This window comes from Phyllostomus hastatus, unplaced genomic scaffold (genome assembly GCF_019186645.2).
Source record: "Phyllostomus hastatus isolate PE091 unplaced genomic scaffold, TTU_PhHast_1.1 phas_contig_210, whole genome shotgun sequence".
In the NCBI taxonomy this organism is placed as follows: domain Eukaryota; kingdom Metazoa; phylum Chordata; class Mammalia; order Chiroptera; family Phyllostomidae; genus Phyllostomus; species Phyllostomus hastatus.
Window position 1 is genome coordinate 11285777 of NW_025333737.1, and position 27320 is coordinate 11313096.

Below are 27320 nucleotides of genomic sequence, written 5' to 3' on the forward strand. Positions count from 1 at the left end.
CCTGGAGACTCAAGAAATCATGCAGTCATCACTCAGAGAAATAGGGACTATGTGAAGAGGATTGAACATGAAGGGAGTTGAGTATGAAGTGTTGATGAATTAATACCATACTGAAACTCCAGGAGGAGGCAGAATCTGAACATAGAGTTAAAGGACACATATCCCATGAAATTGTGCTAATGGCCAGAGAGGAACAAGAAATTAACAAAAAGATATATCTATATTTTATCATGTCTAATTTAGAGGTAAAAAAAAGAACAAAATACTCCATAAATGAGTCAGAGAGCTATATGTTTAATTTCCATGATTTCTTGATCTCATTAAATTATAATCTGCCTAGATAGTTTTAAAAGGTTGGGAAATGATTGTGCATTTATTCACATTGGCACTTTTCTTCTGTGTAGGCTATCGATTCTAGGAATTGGAATTATACCTCTTCTTTGGGAGTTCATCGTCTCTGAATTATATGAAAGCAGTTATACTTGGGAACTTACTCCTCATTTATACTTCCTTGCTCCTGGACAACAACCACATGATCCTCTCACTCAATTATTAATCATCAATAAAACAGGTAATAATATGGTGAATGCTGCATTTCCCAAACATTCACTGTTTAGAGTATTACTTAGAAAACAAACACAAGAGAAAAAAATGAAATTTTTACTTCTTCAGCATATGTTCAAAACAATTTTTGAGGCTGGGAGATGATAAAAGTACAAGCCCAAAATGGAGCAGAAATTAAGAAAGTACTTGCCACAAAAATAAATAAAAATTTTAAAAAGTATTTGCCAAGGAGAAATAAATTATAGGATGGCATTTTGCAAAGTAAAAGACTTTGTACGCCCAAAAAACATTTTAACAGCTTGAGATAGAATTCAAATACCATATTTATTCATTTAACATGTACAATCCAATGGTTGTTAGTGTGTTCACACAATTGTGTAATCACTATAATTCATTTCAGAGTATTTTCATCTCAAAAATAAATCCCATACTCATTAATAATTATTCCCATTCACTCTGCCCCACCAGCTCTGATCAATCACAACTTTATTTTCTATTTCTATGGATTTGCTACTCTGGACACATCACATGAGTAGATTTATACAATACATGATCTCTTCTGTCTGGCTTCTTTCACTTAGCATGATGTTTTCATGGCTCACCTATGTTGTAGCATGTGTCAGTGCTTCATTTTTTAATTATTGAATAATATTCTATCAAATAGATATACCACATGCATCAGAGGGTAGATATTTGGGACTTTTTTCAACAATTGGCTATTATGAATAATACTGCTACAAACATCCAGGTACTGGTTTTTAATGAGTGTGAGGGGGGGGTTGTCAATTATTTGGGATCTAAACCTAAGAGCAGAAATATTATGTTACTTGGTGATTATGTTTAATTTTTTGAGGAACTGCCAAACTGTTTTTAAAGTGACTGTGCCAATTTACATTTACACTAGCATTTTGTGAGCATTTTAATACCTACACATTTTTTGCCAACACTTGTTATTTATCAGACCCATCCTCGTGTGTGTCAAATCGTATCTTGTGGTTTGATTTGCATTTTCCTAGTGACTAATGATGCGGAGCACCTTTCATGTGTTTTCTGACCAGTTGAATATTTTTAGGGGGAAATGTCTTGTATTCCCATTTTAAAAATGGCTTATGTGTTTTTTATTGAGTCCTAAGAGTTCTTTATATATTCTAGACATGAGTCTCTTATTAGATACAACAGGTCCTCATTATTTACCAATTATATACTTTACAAACTTGTCTACTCACTAAAATTTATTTCTGGACTCAAAATCCAATACCCATGGCATGTTAGCGGCCATTCACAGATGTGCTCAGAGATGTAAAAATATCGTGTCACCTGATACACACACTTCTAGCTGAGGCTAGACAAGGTGTTAGTTACCCTGCCCTCTATTCCAGCTCTAATACTGTTAACAAATATCTAACACTGTAAATAAATGTCCTTTCTGTAATCTGTTTAATGCCACATTTTCCATATTTTGGTGCTTTTTCTTGGTGATTTTGCTGTTTAAAATGGCCATTCAACAAGTTGTCTTCCTGTATTGGGAAATATTTTGAAAATCAATGAATAATCTCACAATAGTGAAAAGAGGTTTAACAAATTTGTGGTTAATTAGTGGAAATTATCTGTGTCATGAAAAGATTATTGGTATGGCCACTCACTGAAATACTCCAGAAAAAAAATCTATTCCAAATCCACCATATGGCAGTAATCATAAGCAAACAAACATAAAGTAAAGTCCTTAAGAAGTGAGTAAATTTTTAAATTCACAGTAGCAGGCATGATATCATGTGGAAAAATGTCCTCACAGTCCATATTCCAGTAAGCATTCCATTAGGTCATTAATTTTAATTTCACTGCAGAAGTTGACATTGGTTTTCTTAGTTTCTGTGATACCTAATATATTTTACTGCCATTTAGGAGCAAACATTGATGACTTTATACATTCTGTGGAGCATCAGAACATAGCTCTGAAAGTGGATGTATCTGGAACTGAAAATGGCCTAGATGATCCATCTTATAATGGAGCCATCATAGTGTCTGGTCATGAAAAGGTATGCTGGTCTTTACTTAGTAATTTTTTCTCAAGGTGTGCAAAGCTAATAAACTATCAATAGGCTCAGGCCTTTAACTTAGGAAACACAATGAAAAACAAATATTGCTTTCATTTATTACTTAGTTAATTGTAGTCATTAATACAATAAATAATTCATATACCAAGCACTGTCTACTGACACAAACTGTGTACATTAGCAAAATAAATACTATACAATACACACTGCCAAGTACATATGTTCTGAAACATCTGCTTTATTCTTAAACAATAATAATATTTTATTCTAGCCATAAGGCAGATACCTGGTGTCCTGAAAATCATATACAGCCTATATGCATATGTTTTGGTTTATTTACACAGTGTTTGTTTTTGTTCTGATTATTTAACACTATTTAAAAACTTGACTTTTAAAAATAAAATATTGAATTTTGACCTCTTTAGAAGAAACATGAAGATTTCTGAGAATTTATAACCTTGCTTTCTATATTTTAGAATTACAGATTTTCACTAGCTTGCAATGTCAAAAGACTGAATTGCTTCCCAGTTCTTATGCATATTGTTAGTAACGGGCTACTTAAAATGGTTAAGCCATCAGCACTCATCCAAACTGACAGAACTACATTTGGAGCAGTAAGTATATAATCTGAGCGACTCTCCTCTATCAAGAATCTCCCAGATCATGCTTTTAAGTGCTGGAATTTGATTCTCCTTGAGTAAACTACTGCATGGTAAATTAGCATTTGGATTCAAGCTTTGGGAAATCAATGTGATTTTCAGAGCTTCTCTTTTTTTAATGCAAAATAGAACCAACAAAATATAATTTTAAAGAGGATATGAGGAAATTAAAGTGAAATCATGCAGCACTGTGACTACAAAAATAATGAGAGAAAGGAAAGAGAGAAAAAATAGAAGCCTTATTATTACTTTTATAAATGCTACAAAAGAAAAAAATAGAACAAATTCAGGCTAGAATTGAAGACTGGTTACCTTAAAATGACCCCAGGTCTTTGTCAAAGGTATTCATTCCTAAGGCCCACTCTAGACCAAAGCAGCTTTTTCATAAAGGTAAAAAAAAAATTCCTGTTTCTGAAAAAAGCCCAGGTGATTGGAATGTGCAGAGCCCTTTAGGTTTGGAAACCAGAATACCTATCAGACTTTGCAATTATTCTTTTTTGATTATTCACTAAATATAGTTCTTCCTTCTAAAGCATTCTGTTGGCATGTATTTTTAACACATATAATACCCTGTGCATAGGATAGAGACTGGAACATGAAAAGCCCTGAATTCCTGATTTGTTAAATACATAAATCAATACCAGAGATCAGAAAATTATCCATTTCCCACTCAACTATAAGGTTCTACGATAATGTCTATGGCTAACAACCATCTACCCATATGTAGATAAAATGGACCATGGATCTATCCACCATTATATTCACATGCTCCAGAAAGACCTTGAGTTATTTCCTCACATCTCTCCCTGTGTGTTCAGGAAATCCTTCCTTTCAGTGAGGGTATGTAAGAAACGTAATCATGAGAGCAAAAACCTTCAGTCATCCATCAAACATTAATTAATTTTAGAATATATAGTGTGTTTTATTTAGTCCCCCTCCTATATAACTATGAAAGTATTTTCAATGTTCCGATTTCTGAGGGAGGATATAATAACTGATATGTAGCCTTGGGTGTTCATCTGTAAAAATGTCCTGTTTAGCTAGGGTGAGCGTGACGACATCAACCAGCTCAGTTAACCATATATGTATGTGCCCAGCATCTCTGGCAATTCATTTTATACTCTATTCAAATTTGCCTACTCATTGCACCAGTAATTTCAGACCTTGCTTCTGTCCTGCCCAAAGGCAATGGATTTGCTGCAGAGTATTAAACCCACCCAGAATGCAGGTGTTCTGGAAAGATTCTGACAATAAATTTAAATCCCACCTTTCCATGCATAGCAAGTGTGTCTCTGGTGTCCAGGCTAAAGACGACTCTGGTTATGACGTTTTTTTTTCAGTAATGTGCTTGCTCAGACTCCACTCTGTGAATCATGAAACAATGAGGACTGTTTCCAAGAAGGTTTGTAAATATTCTGTCTTTAAAGATGGTTGTAAACAGGAGCAGCTATATGTGTAACCAAGGACGTAAATTTTCCCTGAAGATTTTACTTCCCTTCTAGTACCTCATCTCTGCTTTTGAATCCTCAACCAATACCTACCTTGTCTCACCGTGTGCCTAAAAGATAACTTACTATCCTTGTGTCCATCAAACGTGCGATATGACTTTTGAGTCAAGCTATTACATTTAAAACAATTATAAAGATCAGTTTGAAAATTGAATGTTTCAACTGTGAATTATCAGTTTATTACTTAGCATCAGACTCCATTTAAAAGCATAAAGTAAGAAAACAAAAGATCTTACTCTCATTGCTTTCCAACTCTGTAATATTAGCAATTCATGCACCTTCTTTGAATTACTTTCTTTATCCATAAATATGGGAATCATGCCAAAACTCAAGCTTCACAACTGATTGGATAGTGAAAGATTTTGGTAACAAAAGGGGCATAAGGCAGGGTTGTACATAATCTGTTTAATATTTTTAAAAATGCATTCCAGAAAATGAATTTTGAATTTGTTCATTCAGCTCATTATATTCTTTGTCTTTTCAAAAGGAAATGCAGAGTTCTTTGGGATTCCTGATACCTTCTGTGTTCTGGTTGCTTTTGTCATCCTGTTGTGCTCCTTATATTGCCATGAGTAGCATTGATGATTATAAGGTAACAATGAGCAACTGTACCTTTCCTTACTTTGTATGATTACATGTTGAATGTAATATAATTACAGTTTCAAGAGGCTATTTATAAATGTTTAATTGAGCAGCCAATTCAGACATAAATCCTCAGCTGTAAAAATAAAGGGAAGTTTTATGAGTGGAAACATAAATGTGTAGATAAGTAAGCTATACAGAATCATTATAAAATTTGTGTAAGCTTGAAAAGAACTGAAAATAAAATAACTTTGAAAAAGTTATTCCATACAAACTTGGAATATGTATGCTTCTGACTTCAAGGCTTACTCTAGTTGTTGTACTAAGAATGTGTTGTATTAATTAAGGATAATCATATAAATATGTAAAATGAAATCAACATTTCAGATATAAACCTATCCATATATAACCTATTGATTTCCAATAAAAATTGTCAGGGAATTCAAATGAGGTAAGGTTAGTCTTTTTAGCAAATTGTATGGAAGCAACCTGATAGTGTTATGAAAAAAAATGTTCTCAATATGCACCTCCTATCATACACAAAATTATTTTGAAATGAATCATTGGTCTGTCTGATAGTGGGCAAATATTTCTTAGCTGGGACAAAGGAAGCATACACCACACAAGAATATGATACCTTGTACTTCTTCCAAGTTAAAACCTTTTGTTCTTTGTAAAACACCATTAAGAAAATAAAAAGCTGTGGACTCGGAGAAAAATATTCACAATACTTATGCAAATAAAAGATTAACATCAACAACATAAAGAATTCTTAACAACCTGAACAACCCAAACGTCCATCAAGCTGTGAACTGATAAGCTGTGGTATAATCATACAATGGACTACACTCAGCCATACAAAAGAAGGGGCAACTCATAAATTTACCAGCAGAATTGAGACACAAAAAAGTAAACACTAAATTTTTTCATTTATATGAAGTACTCAGAAAGGTAAAATAATCATTAATGTCAGAGAGCAGGCCAGTGGTTTCTTGTAACAGCAAGGAAGGCTACTGACCGCAAAGAAGCATGCGGAGTTTGGTGGGAGGGAGGAATAGAAATATTCTATCCTTTGATTATGATTGCAATATAGTAACATATACATTCATCAAACTTCACACAACTGTGTACTTCATATGGGTACTTTTTACTGTTCAAAAATTACATTTTAAAAAAGTTAATAACAATGAAATTATTGAAATAAAAGGAAATGATCTTTTGAAAATGTTGAGAACTCAGAAAAACAAAAAGAAAATCCCAATGTTTAATTGACAATCTACTTATAAATTTCCTTTTACACTCTTTCATGAATCCAAATGACCCTTTAATGCATCTATAAATTATACTACTAGAGCATCTTGGTAAAATGAAGATTCTGATTCAGTAGTTCTGAAGTGGAGACAAATTTTGAGTAGTAATCACAGGGTGGCAAGCTTATATGACTAATCCATACAGGCCAACCTGCATTATTAGCTTTACTTACACATTTTAATAGGATATCCTTTAATAGCTCCATTTGTGTAATTTTATTAGGCAAAATCCATGAAACCTTGCACAAGCATCTGTTTATTTACTACCATCTCCATCAGTGTCACTTCCTGTCCAAAATAATTCTGTTGTCCAAGGAAAGAGTATTATCCATGTAATGTTCCCTTTCTTGTGTAGAATCTCCAGGAATCTAGGGAAAGGCCATATGCTGGCCTGATGGAACGATCAGTCATTTTAGCATTAACATACTCCCAACTTGAAGCATCACCCATGGAAAACAGAAATGCTTTCTTTCTGCAGGCTGTGTGATGTCCTGCCTTCACCGTGTCTCTCCTAACATTGCAGTCTCTCTGTCTCTCTGTCTCTCTCTGTTTCTGTCTCTCTCTCTCCCCCCCTCCCCCTCCCCCCTCCCTCCTTCAAAGTTTCTCATTTTTCTATCTCATCTCTAAATTTTGGAAATCCTCAGGTCTCAACTTCTTGACTCTCATGTTAAATGTCATTTTCTCCCCAGCAAGCTCATCTAACACTAGGGCTTCAAATTCCCTCTACTACCTGGTCACTCATGGATTGGACTCTAGCTCAGACCTCTAATTTGTGATTTCACCTTCAATGCTGATCCAGGCTCCTTTCTCAGCTTTTCTGTTGGAGACCTCACTGACTCTCAGACTTCACCTTTCCAAACTAAATGTATGACATTCTTAAATGTGTTCCACTTCCTATTTTCTGTCCCCAAAAATGTCAGCACAATGCATCTATCTTGCAATGATGCATTATCTTGTCGGTCATCTGAAAACATCCTTCATTTCTCTCAGAGCTTCACCCACATACTGAATAGATTCCCCAAATCCTTTTCAGTTGTACTACCTGAGTGGATCTGTGTGGGAATTTTGATATGAACCCTTAGGTCAAATTATGTCTCAGACAGGAACGTTATTTAGCTAACCAGTGACCATCAATGAATGAATGTAAATACCTTTAAAAGAAGAAAATGTTCAAAATTACTAGGTTTAAAGTGTAATTTGTGCTCCAAACCACATCACCACAGAAGCTGTTTTTAAAATATGTAACTTAGTAGTTTATTCAGAGAATAAATACAAAAGGAATACAAGGAATATAAAATACCTTTATATTTGTGAAGGAATTTATATTTATGTACACATACACAAATATTTGGATGGGCAATTAATATTTGAATGTGTGCTATGGCAAAACTACCCTAATATGTCATTTACTTAGATTAAAAGAATAAAGCAAATGTATATATATTTAAAAGCATATCTATAAGTATATATTTAAATGCAGTACCAGGAAAAAAGACAGCAAGAGCATAGTTCATACTGAGTCAAAGATGCATCCCTGATAAAAAGCTGCTTAAATAAACTATCCCACCCTGGCCCATAAGTCATTAATCACCATGTTGTTTACCTGAGGGTTGATGCCTTGACTATTCTGAGATCTTCTTTCCCATGTGTTCTATCAGGGGTCTGATGAACATCAATGTTGTTCATTAAAGCAGCAAACTGACCACTTACGTTGGGAACAATTCATATCCCTTGGTCCAGATAACATGTGATGTAGAATTATTACACATGGATGTCTTGTTTGAATATTTCTTACATAATCCACTTTTTCTTAAACCTCAAATTTAAGTGTCATTTGTATTTTTTTGCTGTCTCCTACTCAGAGCGGAGCTTGGTCCCAGCTACGGATTTCGGGGCTCTTCCCTTCAGCTTACTGGCTTGGGCAAGCGCTGGTTGACATTCCACTGTACTGGCTGATGTTCCTCTTTATGTTTTTAGTGGATTCCCTTTTAACCTCTCCAGAGCATATATTTTCCAGTTTAAATAATTTTATACAAGTAAGTTACAATATTCATAGAACAAATGTCATTGTACAATTTAATTAGAAACTTTAAAGATGCAAACTGTTTTCATTTTCACCATCAGGAATTATTAATAACTATAAAACCCTGTTCAATGTTTTGAATCCAAAATGTTCTCCTAGATGGCATTTGCCTTTCACTGAACATGACACTTCTGTTCATTTCAGATCCCAAGTGCTATTGGTTATTCCATGTCCCTTATCTTCTTTACATACATAATTTCATTCATCTGTCGCAAGGGGAGAAAAAACAGTGGCATTTGGTCTCTGTGCTTCTTTATTGTAAGTATGTTTTTTGGACATTTATTTTATATGTTTAACATAGGATTCTGAGCTAATATTTTAAAAATTCACCCTTGGTAGGATAAATTAGTATTATAGGGTAAAATATTTTGTGTTTGCATTATATATGGATCATTTTCAAAAGTCTGCATCTTTTTCTCTTCCTATTTCTACCCTGTCTTTCTTTAAAAGTGGCCAAAACTCTTTCTAACTATAAAATATTTAATAAAAGGAAACCTAGAAGCCATCTGTATTTTCTTTTTACTGAAAAAGAAGTAAGTCCAAAGATCTCCATGAAGTTACACAAGTTACTAGCATAGTTAAAACTAGAAACAAGTTCTCTAACTCTCTACTAGGAATTAATTCCATAAAGTAATGATTACTTTATATAAATTAGGAGGAAAATACATATGTCATCCATGAGCATCTATTCTAATTTCCTGTCATTTGGGGATGCCAAAAAGTAAATTGTTAACTCAACAAACCTATTGGTGGCTTCCAACAATATGTCACAAACTAAGACAGAGACAAATAGTTTCAACACTGAGGGGGCGCTCAGAGGATAAACAGATGAGTGCACAGCCACTTACTGAAACAGAGATAAGGCAAAGATGATTGAGAGGTCATCTATCATTAGAAGTCTAATACAACTGAGTAATAAAGAGGTCTATTAAATCAGAAAATGGGAGAGAATCATTCATAAAAATAAGAGCAGAGATTTCCTTTAGGAAGTGAACCCTGAAGAAGAGTAAAATTCCAACAGCTGGAGAGGAATGATGATGCAAACAGGAAACAATGGATAGGCAGAAACCCAAAGGGGAGAAGGTCCAGGATAGGAGAAAGGCTTAGCTACTGGTAATAATCTGACAATGAATATCCATAGAAAGCAAGCTGCAGCCTGTGCATGCGCCTAGTTATGGTGAACATAATGGTTGGGTCCATGACAGGCCTTAAGCGATGTGCTCAAGAATTTATTCCACAGACTGTGAGAAGCCAGGGTGGTGTATAGTGCAGAAAAAAAATATGATCAAAGACATACTTTTAGGAAGAATATTCTGGAAGCCATAAAAGTGATGGTTTGTAACAGACAGAAATTTGAAGTGCCAAAACTTTTAAGAAGGCATTGCAATAGTTTAGAAGAAAAAGCCTGAGAACATCAGATGTACTTAAAATTTTCTGTTATCCCTGAATTTTGTATTTTAATACTTCTGCTAAGCCACTCCAGATAATTAAATGCTTTGAGATAATTAAATTGCTTGAGTTAACAAAAGTTCCCATTCATTGTTGCTTTATTCCTATTGGATATTAATTTCAATTTTTGCCTATGATTATTGTTTAGCTACCATTCTGAATTTTATCTCCAAAAACAATATACACCAGCTTTTCTCCTTTTCTATAATAAGATGCTCTATATATTAGATTCTAGATTTATCCAGTGATGTCTCATTCATGATACTCTAGACCAAAGGAATGCAGCTAAATCACCAAAAGAAAGCGTCAGTGAGATATGCTGATTTCAGCTTGTTTTTCGAGGACGGAGTGTAGATTAGGAATGGACCCAAGATGAGCCCCTATGAAGCACCTATTGAAGTTCAGAGTGGTTAACATACATGTTTGTATTTTCTTTAGATCACCAACGCCTGTGTGTTTATAACGATGATCAGTTTATTGGGATCTCATACAATGTATATTATTGCCTTGTTAGTACCACAAAGCACACTACTTCTCTGTATATTCATATTTTGGCATGTAAGTAACACCACCTGGAACTCATAACCAGTGGGGAAAGCTGGGCTCTGGGTTGGGACTCTGCAGCATGTTAAATGTGCATGACATTTGAAGATTTCTACTTCATAGATTCCAAGTGAATTTCTCCCAGATAAGACAATATACTCCAGCTGAACTGTAATTGAAGAGTTGGCCCTAATTGATGGGTGGGGATGAAGGACAGTGGATGGTGAGAATAGAGCAGCCTTTACACTCTGGGCTTTCTAGACTCCTGGGCATGTTCAGCTCTAGAAGGAGGCAAATGAAATGTTCCTAATCTTAGGGATTTCAGGATTCTAGAGAAGCTCTCAATATGAATAGAATTCTTTTTTCCTAGCTGACTGATACCCATACTTCTACAAATGGAAGGGAGGTACAGTATGTGAGTGAAGAGGTATCCATGGGAAAGGAAAAGAAGGGGCCTTCTGAAAGGCACAGTGGGCACAGGAAGGTGTGTGGAGGTGTGTATGATGAAGATAAGTCCTATTTCAGTGTTTGGAGAGGCTAGCATAGACCCCAAGATTCTCTTAGCAGATGATGAACAATTGCTATATTCTACTGCTTCAAATTGAAGCACAATGGCTCATAGACCTTGGTAGGAAGGAAGACAGCCTCTTACTACACATTTTGGAATGGAACTTAGTCAATACTCTGGGTGAAATCAGGGAACATGCCAGTGGGGCTGTTCAATGGGCCAATTCACATTTATATTGCTAAACTTCACAAAACAAAACTTTTTCTGTCTAACTGTTATCTTTCTTTTTGCAGTTTATAATGTCTTCCATGTTTCGTGATGATTCAGACAATATACAGCCCTTTCTGGTAGTCCTAATTGTAAGAACACATTCTTCTTTAAAATTTATCATGTATTTTATTAAACTATACCATCTTAATTCCTGTAAACATGGAAAACTTTTTATTAAGGTGGATATATGGGTATCTGTAGCCCATAGAGATAGAATTGTGTAAAAAATACAACATTTTTGTAAAGATCAACTAATCAGGTAATATGCTTCCCAATTTTTAAGAACTCTGTTCAACTATTAGAGGAAATGACTAAAGTAATGATATCACATAATTATATTTGTTGCCTATGTATCTGTAAACATCACTGAGAGTGAATTTGATAGTTTCACAATTTGATGAATAGATTATTGGAAAGTGGTAATGATTTTGCCAAATGCATCTTTGCAGAAGCCCAATTATTCCTAATTCATTATTCATTATTCCTACTTCTAATGTGAAATGATGTTCTTTTAGTGTTTCTAATTGTGTGTCTCTTTATTCCTAGCCTGTGCTTCATTTTATCATCTTCCTTTTTATTCTTCGATGTCTGGAATGGAAGTTTGGAAAGAAATCAATGAGAAAGGATCCCTTCTTTAGGTTGGGAAAAATTAAATTGGATTCTTTCATCTCAGTGATCAATATTTTAAAATATTTTTCATGTATAAATTAACCCATTAACAAAGAAGTGCCAAGTGCTAGAATAGACTGGGGTAGGAACCATGTGTCAATACAAATAATAGAGATCTAGGTACTTAAATCAAGTATGATAAATAATGGAGCAAACAGATCTGAGGCATTGAAGATTGAGGACTCTCTCTGACACTGTGTAGTGGAACACTAGAGAAGGTTACCTATGGCTAGTTCAGTTTAAACAGCAGTTAATTTGAATAGATCAGCAGTTGAAGGAATTCTGTTGGTCCAGAAAGGAAGAGAAGAATGATCAATAAGTCAAAGACAGCAATAACTGTGCTCTTTTCCTGTGGTAGTAAGAAGTCCAACCAGTGGACCATAGACTGGTTCAGTTATCAATGGGACTCAAAACATGAGACTTTTTTTGCACCATTCAAGGACACAACCATAAGCATCTTATTCCCTCTGTGTCTCCCATACCACATTTGTTTTATTGTTAACTATCACAGATAGTTGGATGGGAGACTTCCAAGATAAAAGAACACATTAGATAAATCTTCTAATATCAGTGTGGGACCTTAGTTTGAAGGGAGAATAGAATGAGATTATATTCTAAGTATGAGAGACAGAGTAAGAATGGAGAAGAGTGAATCTAGCATATATTCCAAAGAAATGGCTAAGCATAATAGGAGATAAAGCATCTAACTTGTATTTTTTTGTTTGGTGGGGGCATATCCTGACATCAGATATTCTGACCTTATCTCCCTATGAAAAAATAATAATGCTGGCATGCTGATGTCAAAACTAGGCTGCCCAGAAAAAAAATTTCATTAAGCTATGATAGTAAAATTTTTTTGTCATATACCAGGTACTAAGTTACCTATTGATATTTCTAAAAATAATGTTTCCATAGGGAAGTAGAATGAAATCTATGTAGGATGCTTTGGTCATTAAATATAGTAATATTTAGAGAATGCAGTGTTCTTGATACAGGATAAAAACCCAAAATCAGTTATTAATGTATGGTTTTGACTCCCAGAATTTCTCCAAGAAGCAGCAATGTATGCCCAAACCCAGAAGATTCAGGAGCAGAGGATGAAGATGTGCAGATGGAAAGAGTGAGAACAACAAATGCCTTGAATTCCACAAACTTTGATGAGGTAAAAACATGCAGAGTAGTTATTTTATTAAATAATACATATGTTTGTCAGTTAAAGTTGAATTCTCAAATGATTTTGATTTTCTCTAATTTATAAAAATGAGTATCATAAACTATTAATTATTTTTACATCTACATATGGGTGGCTTAGTTGGAGTGTCATCCCACACAAAAGGTTAAGAGTTCGATCCCTGGTCGGGGCATGTACAAGAAGCAACTGATCTCTCTCTCTCTCTCTCTCTCTCTCTCTCTCTCTCTCCCCCCAATAAACATATCCTTGGGTAAGGATCAAAAAAAAAAGTCATGTTAACTTGCTTTGTCTTTCTTAGAATAAAAAACAAAAAGTGGAGTCAATTTGAAATTACAGAAGCCAAGAAAGAACTTGTGAATTTTAGAAACTGAGCAAAGTACTATAAACCACTGCTACTTGGAGAAACTACACTGTACAAAAATTCAGGGCAAAGTCCAGTCCACAGCATGCTGTTTTGTCCTTTGAGGGTTATTTGGTGCTTCTCCAAATCTCTTTGCTTATTTTCTGAAAGATGGGCTGGCTGCATAAAATACATTCAAACCTCAGTTCTCAATCGTCTTGGTTCTCAAACAGTTCTCAAAAAAGTTGCTCAAGGGAAAAATGCCTTGGTGGTCTAACAAAACTTTGGGTCTTGATTCTTGACCCTTGACCTGACAAGCCTTTCATGCCAATACCTGTGTGATCAGTCACATGTCTCTCAGACAACAAAGGAGATTCAGTTTTTGAACAAATTGCTTTTCCAAACAATTTTCCAGAACGAATTAAATTTGAGAACCGAGGTTCCACTTAATGTGTGCCCCTTAATGTGTTCCCAAGTAAATGTGTTTGTAGGAAAAAAAAACCGATAGTCTCTTGTCTCCATAAAGAAGTGCTAAGACAGGAGGATAGCTAATGAACGTGTCACCTAGTAGGAAGTCTTCTTTGATGCATGGCTTGTACAGGGAGGGGCCGGCCCGCTGGGAGGATAGAGCTTTTTCCAGGTCAATAGACAGTATTAAGGTCTGACACAATTTTCTGTCATTTACAGAAACCAGTCATTATTGCCAGCTGTCTACGCAAGGAGTATGTAGGGAAGAGGAAACACTGCTTTTCTAAGATGAAGAAGAAAATCGCCACAAGAAATGTCTCTTTCTGTGTTAGAAAAGGTTGGGCATGGAGGCTCTTCCACTCAGGGCTCAGGGCCCTTCTTACAGCTTTATGTTTCTTGAGGTGAATCATTCTGTACACCACCTCTTGGTTCATACACAGAACCATCAGCAGGTGGCCCTGACAGCTCCTGCACCATGGCTCATCTCTAAAGAAATTAATTAACTCATGCCTGTGGGGAGGGGCTTAGTCACATCTGCATGGAAACCATAAGCACTCTGTTGAAATGAGCCATTGCAACCATGACTTTTCTCTTTAATGAACACAATGAATTGCCTAATGTCCATTATTTTTCACAAGAAAACTAACAGATGTGCCCACAGATGATAGATGACCTCACTTTGTGACATTATGGCACAGTTCTTGGGATCATAGGAGACAGAGTCTGACACACCTAGCTCCCGAGAGTGGTATTATCACTTCCCCTCGTGTGACTTTGGGCAACTAACCTCATCCCTCTGAGCTTTTGTCCCCAAATATGAAAGAAAGGATTATGGTAACTACCTCTCAGGGGGATGGTGACAATTAAATGAAATGCTATGTATAAAGCCCATAGAACACTTGTCACATAGTGAAACTTCAGACTGTGTCTTATTCTTAATTTTACTATTAAAATCAATCTATATTAAGCGTAACCATTTTTTTTTCAGGTGAGGTTTTAGGATTACTAGGACACAATGGAGCTGGTAAAAGTACATCCATTAGGATGATAACTGGAGACTCAAAACCAACTGCTGGACAGGTAGGTGAATTTTGATGAGGATAGTTACCTAGTGGTGCTCAGAATAAGTTTATAAGATGTTAAAATAGTATACACAGTAAAATCCCATTTACTCATCAGATGAATGAAGTAATTAATGTGGCAGAGTAATACATCATAAATTATCACATTAATAATACACACCAAAATTAATCACTGAAAGGGGATAATTATTCATGCTTTCAAAGGCATTTAGTGGGACTATCCAGTATCAGATCAGAAATGAATTTCAGAATTCATATAAATTTGATTTATAGTACCATCAAACCCATGGATTTGCACTTTCAATAAGCACTGTCTCCCAATATGAATAAAAATGACTTTTTATTAAACAATCTTTATTAAGCAATCATATCCATTGTCTTTCAAATAGTCCTTAGTTACTGGAACACATATTTTGGTACAAATCCACTATTTTGGGGGAGTGTTTTCAAGGAATGCCTTCAAGCCAAATAGCAGGCATATGAAGTCGACAGAATTGTACATGCAATTCAACTGCATAAGGAGGCCAGACAAACTGAAAAACAGCTCAGTTTATCAGAGAGAGAGAGACAACATGAGTTATAAACTTTTTTCCCCAAAATTCTATGGCAGAAGATAGATAACCTTAAGAACTCCCTTGGAAAGTACGTCCAAGGGAGGTGAAGAACAGAATCTTAAGGCAGAAGGCTGTGGAGCCAGACCATGGGAAAGGGCATGGTGGTCAAGCCCACACGGGGAAAGACCGCCAGGAACATGGCTGACAGGTATCCCAGTACAGAGGAAGGAGAAAACATACGCCCAGTCACTCTGAAGCCTAGGTGAGAGCAGGTGTTCCTGAAGGGGGCCTCTCAGTGGCGTTGGTGGCTCAGCTGACCCTAGCTGGACTCTTTAGTTCAGTTGAGACCACCTTCTAATTCAATCACCACATGAACCCTAAATCAGTATTTTACTTCTCCTAAGGCATGGGCAAAAAAGAGATAACCATTCGGTGATGTATCAGAATGAAACATTTTTAAAGGTTAAGAGAGATCTTAATTATAAAGCCAACACCTGTTTGGGTGTCATGAAATCAGCTTTATTCAGGGCCAGTGTCATCTTTATAAACAGTGTCACTGTCCTGCTTAAATACCCAATGGCCTCTCATGGCACTGTGTCTGGAAGGAAACGTCCCTTGCTGGTCAGGAGCTGATTTCCGTCCCTATTGTTACGTTTCTCTCTTCTCCTCTGGACCACTCTGCTCCAGGTCCCCTACCTTTGCCTAGGGTCTAAGAACACATTGAGCATCATCCCTCCACAGGGCTTTGCCCTGCCCCAAATTCCTGGCTTTTCCACCGCAGGTGCCCTGTCACCGTTCTGCTGAAATAGTCCCTCAGCAGACAGGCTTTCTTCAATCACCCTCCTCAAAGTCACTTCCCCTGTTACTGTCCACCCTGGCCTCCTGAATAATTCCATCTCTGCACCAGTTACAATCTGTCAGTATTGTTTACTCATTTCTTATTTACTGCCTGATCTGCTCAATAGAATGAAAACGCCAAGTAATTGAGACCCTAGACTTTCCACTGCTCACTGCACCCAAAGCAGGCAGTGCAGGAATTGCTACCTCCGCAGGGAGTGAAGCTCAATAGCAAGTAATTAAATGGACGTACTTTTTTCTGAGTGCGATTTAAAAATTGGATTTGAATGGCTGGCCATGATGGCAAGGCACCACAATTGTGAGATATTTGATTTTCAGCTTAGATTTGTTTGTGCACATGTTTGTTTTCACGTATGTGCACGCCGACAGTCTCCCTCCAGTGCAAAATGGCTGCAGGTGACTAAACTCAGTGAGACCCGAGGATTTCTCTATATTTTCTCAGTTTGTAGGGAGAAAGGTGTCATGGAAACTCAGAGAAGCAATGCAGGTCAGAGTCTGAGGGTGAACCTTTCTCCACAGGTGCTGCTAAAAGGCAGCAGTGAAGGAGCCACCCCCAACTTCCTGGGGTACTGCCCTCAGGAGGATGCACTGTGGCCCAACCTGACAGTGAGGCAACACCTGGAGGTGTTCGCTGCGGTGAAAGGGCTCAAGAAGGCAGATGCCAAAGTCGCCATCACACGGTGCGTGGGGGGAGATGCACCTGTTCTCTACCTGAGGGGTCCAGGGAGACAGGAGTGACAACCTTCCAGGAAACTCAGGACTTGGCCCGACACTGTCAACACTGACCCGGACCACACTGGGTAGATTTGCAATTAGCATCCGGTTTCCCCGATTTCAAAGTGTTATGTTATTTTCTCATATTAAATATGGAAAAGTATTCATAGGTAAGTTTATCAAAAATACTAAAATTTAAGTATAAGCTATCATAAGACAGCTATTTGGATATCATGAAATGTGCTTAAACTCTTTTTTTTTTTAAGAAAAACTGATTTGGGGGGTGGGATCAAACCAGTCATTTTTAACATGGCCCAGCGTCTATTTTCAAAACCACATTTCTGAACTCTGCTCTCCATCTTGGTCCTGCATGGCCCCGTTCTCCCATCAAGTTTCCTCATCGTCAAGACACCCATAAGGCTCCACTGTGTCTCCTGCAGGTTGGTGGAGACGCTCAAGCTGCAGGACCAGCAGAAGCAGCCCGTGAGGACCTTATCCCAGGGAATCAAGAGAAAGGTAGGGGCAGGGCTCGGTGTTACTCTGGGCGGCCCACAGATCAGGGCCAGACGTGCTGTTCCTCCCGTTCCAGCTGTGCTTCGCGCTGAGCATGCTGGGAAGCCCGTCAGTGGTGCTGCTGGATGAGCCGTCCACGGGCATGGACCCCGAGGGGCAGCAGCAGATGTGGTGAGGAGGCCAGCCTGGTTGGGGCCAGTGTGGACGCCTTGCAGGCAATCTGTGAATTGTTTTACTACTGTAAAAATTGTCCCTTAAACTGTTTTCTTTTCTATTGAGTTTTTAATGTATGGAATCTGAATTTTGTCAATGATACACATACTGATTACATCCATTTCTTAGGTCAAAGATGTGGCTACATTCACTTTTAAATTCACAGTTCCAAGCAGCTGAGCCAGCTCTCTGCACCTTGACAGCATTTCCTCCCCATGAGATGAGTCTACTCTAACAGCCTGTGGTGATTCCATCATAATATTTGTCACACTGTATTTTAATTACCAATTGGTTCATCAGGCTCCCATTAGACTGGGGTTCCTTGAGAGCTGAGACTTTCATGTTCTCTGTGCCTTGAAGTAAGGACCAAATTATCTGCCAACTGAGTAATGAACAATATTCTCTTCAATAGTATGTGCTTATCTGTATTATTAAGCACTAATCCTCAAATATTCTATAATCTGATTTAAAATCCTCAAATTTAAACAAGGAGCTTATACCAAGGCTTTAACTTAGTTTCTGCAGAGTCCTCTTTAAAGCTTCAAAACATATTTGTAGCTTCAAAACATCTTATTATAAAAAGCTGGTGCTCATATATATAACTAAAAAGAATTTAAAATCCATCATACATTCATCATACATTCATCATACATTCATAAAATCCATACATACATTCATTCACCATACATACATTCATCATACATTTACTTCACTTTTCAGCCTGATCTTTTAGTAAGTCTTTCGCTTTGTTGATTTTGGCTTCTGTATAAGGTGATCCTCCCTTGTCTGGGGGATTTAAAAGCATAATTTGTCTAAGAGCATCTCTTACTTTTCCTTTATTGGCAAGAGAACTTAGACTTGACATTAACACTGCTTCCCATTTTGTCATATTGGGTTCAGACCCATCTCTGTAATAGCCACCACTGAAGGCAGATTTTGGTAGACTTTGGAAAAACTTCTTCGACTTGAGGCTCCATGTGCTTCATGGCTTGTGAAACATAGCGGCCAGCCAATCCCGCAGCAGCAGTGGTCGGTCTGCCTGCTCACCCTGTGCTGGCCGTGGCTCCCACCAACAGCGTGGGTCACCCCAGCCCAGAGGCTGCAGCCACCACTCCACACCTCTACCAGAAAGCAAGGCGACCACTGCTCCCTTAAACTATTTCTTAATAGAACTTCACTATCATTAGTATAACCAATGCTTTGCCAAAAAAGAAAAAATCTTACCCAGATAATACTTCCCAACCATTTTTCATTGAAGGAAAAATAATCACTGTCAGGCCTCCAGCATGCTCAGTCTGAGTACTGTAATCGCTCGACTGATCTTTCAGGTAGCTCTGGTGCATCTCTGTGACACATTACGACACAATCACACAGCGTCCCATAGTTCTCATGAGGATGGTAATTCTCACTAGGATGCACAGGTGGGGGCAGAAGGAGGGTTCCTGAAGTTCTCATGTATGTTCCTTGTGCACTTTTTTTCCTACCAGGTTATGACAGCTCTGTCCCCCTCTGCACAGCCTCTTCACAAACAGTTTCTTGCTCAGCATTTCTCTTTCAACACAACCTCATGATAAATGCTGCATTCGGTGAACTCCCCTCTGCTAATGCCTGCCTCCAGTGTAACAGCTCTCACCTGGCTTGCCCTTCCTCCTCCCACCTGTCCTTGCTTAATCTCTTTTCGCTAATTATTCACATTCATGCCACTTGAAAATTCTCTTCTCTGATTAATTCAATGACTTCCTTAATTGCAAATATTCTCTTGGCAATTTAGGCAGGCGATCCGGACTACCGTTAAAAACACGGAAAGGGGCATCCTCCTGACCACCCATTACATGGCAGAGGCTGAGGCCGTGTGTGACCGCGTGGCCATCATGGTGTCAGGAAGGCTGAGGTGGGTGTCTGCCCAAGTGCACCCTTGACCCCCAGGTGCACGGCTGGAAGAGTTTGTCTGTGGGCAGAGAGGACACTGTGAATAACTGGAACCACATCACCAGGGTCCACCAGTGAAGCCCTGAGACAGCGCTAGCAGAGAATCATCAATCTCAAACACTGCATCCTGCGCCTTTTTTCTCTTTCTATTATGACCTCCTCCTTCCTTCCAGATGTATCGGTTCCATCCAACACCTGAAGAGCAAATTTGGCAAGGATTACCTGCTAGAGATGAAATTGAAGACTCCCACGCAGGTGGAGGCCCTCCACTCGGAAATTCTGAGGTTTTTCCCCCAGGCTGCTCGGCAGGAAAGGTAAAGATGGTGGCTGGCTTTGATCTGGTATCAAAAGTTAACTTTTCCTTGTCAGGCTCATTGATTTGTAGTCCTTCGAATCCGCATATGGCCCAAAAGGAAGCCTAAAAGAAATAAATGATTTGTTGGATATTGCAGAAAGTAAACTAGAGAAGAACTGATGTAAAAGCTGATGTTGCATGGTGTGGTCCTACTGTGTGCCAGGTACTGTCCTGGTCTTAGGTTATCTTGTTTAATCCTCACTGAGACTTTCTAAAGTAGATTCTGTATTCCAGTGAAAAATTAGATGATTTCAAAAGGGCATTGTCACCCTGTTCCATGTTTCCATGCCTGTACACGGGAACAGACTGATGGTGACCAGAAGGGAGATAATAGTGGGAAAAAGGGGAAGGGACTATATAAAGAGGATCTATGAACGACCCACAGACATGGACAACAGTGTGGGAATCATCTGGGGGTTGGGGGGTGGGATGGGTGGAGGGAGGCAGGAGGGGAAATTGGGACAGCTGTAATAGAATAACAATTTAAAAAATCTTTTTAAAGAGGGGGTGTTGTGATAGTCTGGCCTTTACAAGGACCTTAATAAATGGAATTATTACCCTTATAGATAGGAAATTGGTAGATAGGTTAGATCACATGATAGCTAATAAGTGGCAGAACAGGGATGTAAAACTGATTATCTCAAATATATTAATATTTCTGATTTTATGTAGAATCTGATCATGGAACAATCCTCATAAAAGTAGTACACTAGAAAAGTGCAAAGGTTAACCTTAGGGTTATTTTTAACCCTGGAATTTACTGCAGAAGACAGATAATTTATGAGTTAGGGGTGAAAACAGAGAAGAGAAATAAGCCACAATGTCAAGGTCAAAAAATATAAATCTACAGTGGAGTATAAATATAAAAGCAATGCTATAACTCAATGTGCAGCCCAAGACTAACTAGAAATATGTCACAGAGGCACAGGGAATGAGCAGGATGGATGAGAATGATTGCTCCATAAATATATGAAATACTACCTTCTGAAATGAAGTCTAAATCTTCCTGATGAGAAGAAAAATTTATCCAAGAAACAAATTATTTTAAAAATGGTTGTTGGACATTCTTTGGGGCTTGAATTCCTAGAGATTTCTAGTTTCCTAATCAGAGACTCAATTATGTTATCCTGCATTAGGGATGCAGTTTGAGTAGGAGGTGGTGGGGGAAGGTGGGAGAAGTATGAATTCTCTGGAGAATAGACTTAGATTTCCACCCGAGTTGGGAAACTTGAAGAAACTACATGGGGTCAGGGCCTGGTTGGAGGACGAAGCTGAGGAGTACGTGCGGAGCTTAGAAAGTAAGGTAGAAGGTAACTTTGGCAATTGGCACCATCCCCACTCATCACCTCCATTCAAGGGACCCAGAACACTAAACTGCCTGAGTCTGACTCCCATCCCCGGTTTTCTTTGTGAGCTGCCTCTTTTCCACTGCTATGGATTCACCCGATGTCTTTCACCTGCGCCAAACCACACTTAGAGAAATAAAGACCAGGGAGATGTCTGAGTCCGTTCACATCTGTCGCAGGTGGTATCAGCCTGTCTCCCCTCCTCCCCCAGGTACTCGTCTCTGATGGTCTATAAATTGCCGGTGGAAGACGTGCGACCTTTAGCCCAAGCTTTCTTCAAATTAGAGAAGGGTAAGAGTGATATGCTTTGAAATAGAGCCTGAAAGCAGATCATTTCAAATCATAAAATAATCCATCTTCATGACAAAAATGCAATGTGATATAATGTGTTAAACTCAAAAGTTAAAATCTCAAATGGAATTTTAGGAGCATGATATCAAGGAAGTGGAGGAATTGTGAGTGTTTGTGGGGTTGGAGTAATGGGACTTTTATTCTTGCTATCTGGGGTTTTATTCTTGCTTTCTGGGGTTTTTCCATGACTTTTTGTGTATGTACTGGTACAGGCTAAATCAAACCTCAGTCATATGTGCATTTAAGAAGAATACTTTCTTTTGGAATATTGGTGCTCACATATTTCAAATTAAATTTTATGTGGACTTGAATTTTTTTGTCTTGGGCTCTCTATTAAGAAACTGACCTCTTGTCTGGTCATTAAGATTATCTCCTTAGGTCTGCTGCACTTCAAAACTGACCACACTGCATCTGTCATCACCAGGCTCACTTTGTCCTTGCCATCTAGAACCATGACCTCTGCCACTCTCCCCTGTGCTAGCTGGAACTTCCTCCCTGTATTCTTTCATTGTCACCACTCAGCAACATCTTTGCTTGCTTATCACCTTCCCTCAGGAAGAGATTCAAGTCTCTTGGTTCTAGAAGGCTCTTCTTACTCCTGATGATAGCATCTGTGATCACAGTGACGCCTCTGCTTTCCATTCCCTGAGCAGAGCGCCCCCCACGTGTGAGCACTCCCCAGATTGGCACTGTGGCCAGTACTAGCCAGTACCCTCTCTGATATATTTCCCATCTGGTACTGTTGGTGGCATATTTCCAGTCTGCTGGGCTCTTATTGGGGCTCTAAGTACCCTTTCCAGTCCATTTTGGTCAAGGAGAAGGGATTTCAACTCGATTTGGTTCACACTGCATTGATGGAAAGAAGTTGAGGATGACCTGTTTCCTAGAAAACCACAGACATCTTTTTCTATAATCTTCTGATGTGACCCTTTTCAAAACGTATCTGTCTTCCACCTCTTCCTGTGCGGAACGTGGAAAATGTTGGCTCACCTGCAGGGAAGGAAGCCGCCTCAGCACGGCTTTCTCCCTTACACAGAGATCTCAAAACCTGGGCAACATACAGGCATAACACTGGCACCTTTTCCTCAAACCTTCGTGAGTGCATTGGAGTTCTTTTAGCTGGATGCTGTACTTAAACCATCGGCGATTACTGTCTTAATCTTTTTATTGAACATTTTTAAAAATCGTTATTTGTATTCTGTGCTGACTTCTAAGACCACCTGTGTATAAAAACATGTAAACCCCTCATGCACGTTTCTCCTTCTGCAGTTAAACAGACCTTCGACCTGGAGGAGTACAGCCTCTCGCAGTCCACCCTGGAGCAGGTGGGTCCGTTTTAGTGTGATTTTATGTCCTCCATGGGGTGTAAATGTACAACAAGTGATACACTTCTCACTCTCTTGGAACTACAGGAAGCAGTGTGACTCCCCCCATGCCCTCTCTCTATTTCTTATCCCCTTTCAGGTTTTCCTGGAGCTGTCCAAGGAGCAGGAGCTGGAGAATTTTGATGAGGAACTTCACCCTTCTCTGAGGCAGAAGCTCCTGCTGCAGGAAGAGCCTTGAAGCCCCAAGTGCCTTGTGTCACTGTCCAAGCCTGTGGCTGTTTTTTAAGACATTTCTGTTTCTAGCACCAATGTTTACTTTTAGAACCTGCCCAGTAGACACTGGCCGGGTTTGGGTGTGGTGGTGCGGCGTGAGCGCTAGGCAAGTGCAGTGACAGCAGGGACTGGGGGCCTGGCTGCGCCTCCCCGCCAGGCCCGGCCTCTGTGTTTCTGCAGGTCTCCCTCACCCCACTTTTCTGCCTAATGCTGAATAAATAAACTTACTTCCATAAGATAGTTTCAGTCTCTGAATATGATATATAAATTTTGTTTAATTTTTTTGTTGTTGGAGATGTAAAAGCTTTTTTTTCTAACGTGGATTGAAAAATCCATATATTTACTCTTTGGCTTTACTTTGTAAAGCTGATATTTTAGTAATTATTTAAGTAACTGTGTGTCAAAAAGTACCATACTTACTGAAATAAATTTTAATGTATTTTCTTCTGACTAAAAATATTAAAACATCATTGGTTGTAATATCTGATATCAATGTATTTGATAACATATCCTCTGGTAACACTATCAATCATACAGACACAGACTGGAAGACTACAAACTGGCTATTAGGAATTTATTATACTTTTTTATTTCTATAAACCAGCAAAATCCTATTTTCATTGTATTTTTAAATCTTTACTAAAGTTGCTTATATTGTAATTGATCTTTTATGGATATCTGCCACTTCATCTCAGAAGGTTGATAAACATAAATAAGTCAAACGACCATGTTGGTAGAAAAGATAAAATAAATCTTATATGTGTCGTTTAGAAAAGTTTTTTTTTTAATTTCATGTGTCCTTTTCTTCAACTCATTGGCCTCCAACTTACGAGTGTATTGTAATTCAACTGAAAATCATTTCTAATATAAGAGCGAGTTTGCTGCTTTCATCAATGTGCTACCAGAACCTAAAGGAAGAAAACACCACACCATTATTAAGGAAGTAAAAAGTGGTGGCAAGCAGAAATATTTCCTAGAAAAATCACCTACAACTACTGGCTGAGCTTACCATGCATAAAACGTAAGATTTTCCTAGTGGTGAGATGACTCTCTGAGCTTTCTTACCAGTGCTTTCTTTGCATACCCTTTCATCCCTTTCAGAAAATTCTTAGCATCCCAAATAATTCTGCTCTGGAGGGCACCTCTCCCCTGACTGACTGCCCAGGCTCTTGGGAGGTCTGTCTATTCACCTTGTGCTGGGAAGAAAAGAAGAATCACACTCAGTTCCTACCTTCAGTGAATGCAGCTGGGTGGCAAAGTGGTTCAGCCCATGTCCTAAATTCAATCTTGGATCTACAATGTACTGTCCGTGCAGACCTTGTTCCTTCATCTGTGAAAGGGAGATCTCAGTACCCAGGACAGAGGGTTACCAGCACCTAAGGACTCCAAGAGGCTCTGTCACGCCCTGGCCAGCCCCCTTCTTTCTCCTACCCCCTCACTTCTTAAGGGCACATTGAAATTCCCCCATTGCCAGAGCAGGTATCTAAATAGTACACTAAACAGATTTATTTTAATGGAGGACTTCACCTTGTAAACCAAAGAAATAATACAAACTAGCTCAGGTTTGTTTCATTTTTTTTAAGCTTTTTGGCAGGTGAGTCAGAGAGATATCCTGGGACAAGCAGAGTTTTAGCTCTCAAGTGGCTTTTTATTCAGCCTATGGATTGACCCAGCCTTCATATCAGACAACCAGATCCTTGGAAAAAAATGAAACTGACACCTGTGTCAAACCTGACCTTGGGTTTTCATCTGCTCTTTGGCAAGGAAAAGCCTGCCCAATTCTTTATGTTGGCTCCATGTGGGACCAAAGTCTGCTGTTGGCTTCAAATGATGTATCTGTGTAGGGGCTAAAACAAATTAATACTTTTCCTCCCATCTTCTAAATTCTTCTAGCTGGGCTAATAATCAGATTAGCAGAGAGAGATTAACTGGAGAAAATCAAATTTTAATATGTGTATATGGGAAATTCACATTAGCATGACAATTGCAAAGACCACAAGGCAACACCATTGGGTATATGTGTTATTTTAGACAATGGAGAAAAGGGGGAGAATGGATTATTAGGTTTCAGAAGTGAGAACAGAGGGTTTACAGGTAGTTGAGGAGGAGTGAAACACACAGGACAGGCAAAATCTTGCTAGGGAATCAGAAACAATGAGACCCAGGGTTTCTCACTAACAGGCCCCGTGCCTGAAGCCTCCCCATTTGCCATACTTAATTCAAGTTAGGTTAAGGCGAACATCCTAAAACTGACTTCCTGCAGCAGGTTTTACCATCTGAATCTCTTGAGCAGGAAAGGGGGAGTGCCAAAATTTCTCTCTTAGTCTCCGTTTTCTTTAATAAACAGCTTAAAATCAGTATCTCAAAAAGCAAAACTTTTGGTGTCCTTCATCTACAAAGGAAATCCATTATCACAAACCTGGTATTACATAGAAGATGATAAACTTTGAAACACTTGGTGACCAGATGGCAGTGGTTGACATTTCTGAGGCCAATGAGGAAACCTAGAACTAGAAGCACAGATTAGCTATGTAAATTTCACCTTCAACAGGTCACAGCCACTTACAGTTATACACCACAGAAGACTGGAAACATGTCGCTGTGCAAAATTTCATTCTTTCTGCTCCTTATGGTCAGTTCTACTCTATCCATCCATTTTTTAAATACCATCTCACTTATGTTACATAATATTCTTTTAACCTTCTTTGTTTTGCTTTTTCTCTGGTTGTATAGAGACTAAACAAAATTATATTTAAGGGAAATGTTTAAGATACATTGGTTGGCATGCTAGAAACATCTGGTTGATGACCAACATCTTCATTTTTCCACCAGATGTACAATGTCAAGGAAACATGGCTTCTGTCTCCTTGTCCCAGGCTCCCTCTTATTCCAGTTTCTGTGCTTTTGATTCCTTTTCTGTTCACATGTTTGCTTCCTCTCCTTTCTAGGTCTGTGACACTTCCGAAATCTTTTCCAAGATTTTGTTGAATTAAAACTATGGGGGAGGATTTTTTCCACAATTACAAAAAGAAATGAACAGTCTTCCAAGATCCCAGAGGCACTACATACTATGTTATGTTGAATGAGAGATGCTAAAGGGAATAGGGAAGATAGGAAATACCTTTCCAATGGTGGGAGCTGAATGCCTCAAGAGACATCCTTTGTCTACTTCAGACAAGAAGACCATTCACAGCTGTTGTTACAGAACCCCAGCCTATGCTGCTCTGGAACAGCTGTGGGGTCTTATTGCCCACCACCAAGAAGTGTGACTTCTTGCAAGAGTTTGGTAAAAAAAGGAAAGGGGTTTATTTAAAGTTATACAGATTCAGAATAATGGCAGATTTCTGTCATAAAGTCCCACTCCTTTTAAAATACCCCAAAACACATAGTCCTGCCCCTCCTTGCCAAACCAGGCTAGTTTCCAAACACACCAATCAGAGGTACCATCTTTCAGAAAAGCAGAAGACCGCAGCTCAGCATTCCTGGTCATAGTTCAGCATTCCAGCAATCTCCCACTAATCGGTGCTTGGTTAGGCAGGTTCCCTCAACTTCTGGTTGCCATGTCCCTGTGTTCTCCAGGCCAGTTTCCCAGTGGACCTCCTCATTTT

General features: G+C 38.5%; 1 protein-coding gene and 1 pseudogene across 4 annotated transcripts in view; one reads left to right on the forward strand and one right to left on the reverse strand.

The window, feature by feature from the left end:
- Nucleotides 1-24490, forward strand: part of LOC123816719 (ABC-type organic anion transporter ABCA8-like) — a 65825-nt gene extending 41335 nt beyond the window's left edge. For all 4 annotated transcript variants that reach the window (XM_045835873.1, XM_045835872.1, XM_045835871.1 and 1 more), the window contains 20 exons: nucleotides 405-571; nucleotides 2467-2600; nucleotides 3095-3232; nucleotides 5273-5377; nucleotides 8540-8713; nucleotides 8905-9018; nucleotides 10648-10767; nucleotides 11554-11619; nucleotides 12077-12168; nucleotides 13241-13361; nucleotides 14419-14536; nucleotides 15188-15279; nucleotides 17213-17373; nucleotides 17848-17923; nucleotides 17997-18091; nucleotides 19905-20024; nucleotides 20236-20376; nucleotides 21975-22054; nucleotides 23384-23439; nucleotides 23579-24490. In XM_045835873.1, the coding sequence (XP_045691829.1) occupies nucleotides 405-571; nucleotides 2467-2600; nucleotides 3095-3232; nucleotides 5273-5377; nucleotides 8540-8713; nucleotides 8905-9018; nucleotides 10648-10767; nucleotides 11554-11619; nucleotides 12077-12168; nucleotides 13241-13361; nucleotides 14419-14536; nucleotides 15188-15279; nucleotides 17213-17373; nucleotides 17848-17923; nucleotides 17997-18091; nucleotides 19905-20024; nucleotides 20236-20376; nucleotides 21975-22054; nucleotides 23384-23439; nucleotides 23579-23677 (2269 nt within the window). In that variant the 3' untranslated portion in view covers nucleotides 23678-24490. The remainder of the gene's footprint in view (nucleotides 1-404; nucleotides 572-2466; nucleotides 2601-3094; nucleotides 3233-5272; nucleotides 5378-8539; nucleotides 8714-8904; nucleotides 9019-10647; nucleotides 10768-11553; nucleotides 11620-12076; nucleotides 12169-13240; nucleotides 13362-14418; nucleotides 14537-15187; nucleotides 15280-17212; nucleotides 17374-17847; nucleotides 17924-17996; nucleotides 18092-19904; nucleotides 20025-20235; nucleotides 20377-21974; nucleotides 22055-23383; nucleotides 23440-23578) is intronic.
- On the reverse strand, nucleotides 18104-19885 carry LOC123816721 (annotated as a pseudogene).
- Nucleotides 24491-27320: the final 2830 nt, after the last annotated feature.